Source organism: Cariama cristata, unplaced genomic scaffold, assembly GCF_000690535.1.
Source record: "Cariama cristata isolate BGI_N322 unplaced genomic scaffold, ASM69053v1 scaffold29250, whole genome shotgun sequence".
Lineage (NCBI taxonomy): Eukaryota > Metazoa > Chordata > Aves > Cariamiformes > Cariamidae > Cariama > Cariama cristata.
In genome coordinates, this window is record NW_009596791.1 from 1 (window position 1) to 4,408 (window position 4,408).

A 4,408-nucleotide genomic window follows, 5' to 3' on the forward strand; every position below is an offset into this window, starting at 1 on the left:
TGGGACAGGCGATCCTGACCCACTGTGAGGTTTTAGCACCGTTCAAGCTCCTTCTTTTCTCTGGTAGAGGAACAAAAACAGCTGTTACGGGATCAGCCTGACCAGCCCCAGAACCCCAAGGTTTTAAGAATTGCCATCATCGGAGCGCCCAACGCTGGGAAGTCCACGCTCTCTAATCAGCTCTTGGGCAGAAAGGTAAAGCTGGGGTGGAGCAACAGTTTCAGGCTGCTAAATTGCTTTTGGACATGTTCTGGTTGTGTAACGTGTTTAATTTTTTACAGGTTTTCCCCGTCTCTAAGAAAGTGCACACGACCCGATGCAAAGCCCGGGGTATCATCACGTACGAGGACACACAACTGGTAAGCTTTCAGACTTGGTCTTGCCTGGAGCAGCCAGAAAGTGCAGGGTTATCTCATTTGTATCCCACGGGGTCACTTCTAATTGTGCAAATACAAGTTTTAGCTTGGCCACTAACTGCAGGCAAACTTACAAGATCTGTCTTTCCTCTTTCTAGATCATTCTGGACACACCTGGCCTCACTAGCCCCTTTAAAGCAAAAAGGTATCACCACTGTTGTGGGGAGAGTGCGGGGATCCTGCCCATTTAGGTTTGATAAAATCGGAGAGTGATTTCCCCTGTGCAGAGTTTGTAAAACAGGAGTGACAGGAATGTATATTTTTAGCCTTATTTTGGTCTCTGAGTCTTTTATTGTTGCAATTTCAGTAGCACGCAGAGCCTGTGGCATCCTGTGAGCCCTGTTATGTTTGATTCTGCATGTGTGCATGTAAGGAGGGATGTCACAGCCCATAAGGCAGCTTTGTGTGAGCTAGGATGATGGAAAACACTGGTTTTGCTCCCCTGTGATCAAGTGTCTGGTGTACTCGTTTGTATTGTCTTTCAGACATAAATTAGATGAAGCCATGCTGACAGACCCATGGAACAGCATGAAACATGCGGATTTAGGTGGGTATTCAAATTCTCCTGGATCAAGCCAAACCCTTTATATGCCACAGAAGTTTACAGCCGTATAGCTGTGGTACATGGGTGTTTACTGGGCAGCAAAGGCAGTCCCGGGAGTATGAACTAGGAGAGTGGAGGGAAGAGCAGTGAAAGAATTTAAAATACTGAGCTAAGGGGATAAGAATTGCTTTGTGCCAAGGGGAGGCGGCTTGGGTTAATAATTGGTCTTGGGTGTTGAGTTTTAGTATGTGTGATGTCATTAGGATGACAGGTATATGTTGTATTTTACTGTTTTATCAATTAGAAAGCTCCCTTTTTGTTCCATCTGTGTGCTCTCCTGTAGAAAAGAGAAGTAGCTGCGGGAGGGAAGTGACCATAGGCTGTAAAGAAGCTGAAAGTGAACATTTTGGAAAATGGAGGTGCATCATATTTCCCTCACTCTTTTCTGGCAGTTCTGGTTTTGGTGGATGTGTCGGATCACTGGACGCGAAACTCTCTGAGCAAGGAGGTGCTGAAGTGTCTTTCTCGCTTTCCCCAGATCCCCAGTGTCCTGGTTTTGAACAAGGTAAATGAGAAGCTGCTTCTTTCCGCTTTCTACAGTATGTTATGCTGGTGTCTTTAGACATTATCTGGCATCAGCAGCGATGTGTTTTCAGATCACTGAGTCTGGGTCTGTTAAAGGACACCAGTTTCCCCCTTTGCTCCAGAATGTTTAAGTCTGTATATATGTTGCATGCGCAAGCATCCCTGAGGCCATATGCTTCAGACTGGGGTTTAAATCAGCCTGGGAAGAGGAGCTGGTACCACAGGGGAATTGGCCAGCGAGAATCTCAGCAGAGCTGACAGAGAAAGTGTTGCTGTCAAGTTGACAGTGTTTGGACAAACTGTGCTGGAACTGTTGACGTGCTCTGGTTTGGCCTCTGGTCAGAAAACTGACCACTTCTGTTGCAGAAGCCTTGTCCTGCAACAGCTGCCTCCCCTGGGTGGTTTCTTCTGCCTCCTTCGGATCCAGGGCCCAGATGCCAACCTCACTTAGGATGAATTCCTGACACCTCTCTCTCTCACTTTAGGTGGATCGGCTAAAGAATAAGTTTATCCTGCTGGAACTAGTAATGGAGCTAACAGAGGGAATTGTAAATGGAAAGAAACTGGAAGCGACATCTGCATTTAAGCGTAATTCCAATTCTTCAGCAAAATCTCCTCTTCAAATCACGCTGGCTTCTCTACCTGAGAATAGGGCCCCCAAGTCTCACTGCCTGCAGGAAACGGGTCAAGCCCAGGAAGGCCCTAGCTTGGACAACAGCAGTGGTATGAGGGCTTCCGAGTCCAGTCTTGTCACAGAAGAAGCACAAGGGCCAAAGCGCTATGGACCCAGAGATCTAAAAAATATGAAAGGCTGGCCGTGCTTCCAGGAGATCTTCATGCTGGCAGCTCTCCATGGGGAGGAGGTGGATACGCTCAAGGTAACTGTGGTCTGAACTTCTGTTACACTTTGAGACTGGTGTGCTCTTACCCTTGTGGGACCCTGGTACTTCATACTGAGCTTCACCTCCGGTGAGGGAGTAGCAGAGCTGCTGTTCTTGGCCTGGGAGGGAAGTGTTGTCTTTCAACGTGGAGTATGTCTGCACTGTATCTCTGGAGTTTTCTGTACAGAACTCTTATTTGGGGCTCTCCGAGCAGCAGCTTGTTCATAATGATGAAGCCACCCAACACGTTACCTTTCAGCTACAAGAGATGCTGCAGGCTTTTGTAACTCATACAAACGGCTCTAGGGAGATGTGACCCTGGTTTGAGTTTGAGAAGCTTCCCTTTATCCTTTCCCCCCCCCTAACTGCAACCCTGACGCCTGACTAGCTGCAGCATCCTCGTAGCGATTCAGGGGTTGATGGCACTGCGAGAGTGGTACGTGACAGCTAATGGGTGTGATGTGTGTTTTGTGCTGGCAGCGGTACCTCCTGATGCAAGCCAAGCCAGGCCCTTGGGAATTTCACAGCAGGGTCTTGACCAGCCAGTCACCTCAAGAGATCTGTGATAATATCATCAGGGAGAAGCTACTGGAGTACCTGCCACTGGAAGTGCCCTACGGTGTGGTTCAGGTGGGAAGCCTGTGCATGCAGACTTGCTTTTGAGCTGTTTTATTGCAAATAATCAGACTATGCGATGAGAATCCTTTTGTTTGAATCTGTGAAATCTGCCAGACTCTTTACAGGTGCTGTGGGGTGACTTGGGACTTGCATGTCGGGGGCTGTGAGATCCTTTCTGTGTTTGAAGGGGGTCACCCTTGCGTGCTGGTGTCAGGAAGCTGAGCTGGTGTCTCTGAGGGAGTGGCGTTTACGGTTCCTGAGGCGCTTTGCCGAATTGCTGAGTAGGCGCTTGCTGTTGCAGGTGACAGAGGTGTGGGAGGAAGGACCGAGTGGGGAGCTCCTGATCGCACAGAACCTCTTGGTCCCAAGGAAATCTCATATGGTGAGTAACAGAAGAGAGATGGGGCCCTGGGGAGCATGAAGAGAGGCTCCCTAGGTCCAGTGTGTGTGTGTCCTTGCTGTCATCCCCTCTCCCTCAGCTGTGGGGTCTCTGTTGGGAAGAGCCAGGTGCCCGATGCAGTCATAGGCTGTTCCATAACAGCTCACACATTTCTGAAGTTGCTCGTGGTTTGATCTCGGGATTTCTCTAACTGCTATGTCCCCTTTAAATGCTCCTGTGGCTGCACTGTTGTTTTCTTGGGTGATTCCTCCCTGCAGTTAAGCAATGTGAGGATGAGTATGCTGATCTTCTCTCTGGGTTTTAATACAGATGATGTTGATTGGAAGAGGAGGTACGGTTATCAGCAGGATTGCTCAGGAAGCTGGCCAGGACCTGATGAACGTTTTCCTGTGTGATGTCCACTTGAAGCTCAAAGTGGAGATGAAGAGTTGAGCTCTTTGCGTGTGTTTTAACAGCCCTTGAGCTCTCTGGTCATGCAGAAAAACTGGTCCCGTCTTCCCCTGCGGGTATCTTGGCACCTTTGTTCAATCTAGAAACAGAGGATGATGGAATCAATGTAGCAGGCTGAAGTAGAATATATTATTCTTTCAGGGAATGGCCCGAACTGAAATAAAATCTTTAGATCTTCTACAGCAGTTTGTGAAAGCTGGGGACAGATGTCAGAGAACCAGCTGCACGTGTGATTCTAGTACTGTGTTTACAGAGCTGTCACCCACTTTTGGGCTATGTCCTGTGTCCTTGCTGTCAAGTGTTTGTGTCTGGAAGTTCAGGAGCACCTCCTGTCTTTTAGCAGACAAAGGGTTCCAGTGAAGGATTATCAGCAGATGTTTATCATCTCTTCTGGAGGCTGAATCACTCTAGCAGTGGTCATGTATGAGGAAGAGGCTACCCCAGCCTCCGCAGTGGTCTCATGTCGGCTTTGCTCCCTGCACTAAGTTCATGAATGTGAGCATATGATCGTGTA

The 4,408-nt window shown here is 48.4% G+C and overlaps 1 protein-coding gene across 1 annotated transcript; it reads left to right on the top strand.

Moving 5' to 3' along the window:
* Window positions 1-67: 67 nt before the first annotated feature.
* On the top strand, window positions 68-3,876 carry ERAL1 (Era-like 12S mitochondrial rRNA chaperone 1; the record flags this gene model as incomplete). Its single annotated transcript, XM_009707510.1, has 9 exons — window positions 68-195; window positions 282-359; window positions 515-561; window positions 902-963; window positions 1,413-1,525; window positions 2,031-2,423; window positions 2,907-3,056; window positions 3,346-3,426; window positions 3,754-3,876. Coding segments are annotated over 9 exons (1,175 nt in total), but the record flags the coding sequence as incomplete, so codon positions are not given.
* Window positions 3,877-4,408: the final 532 nt, after the last annotated feature.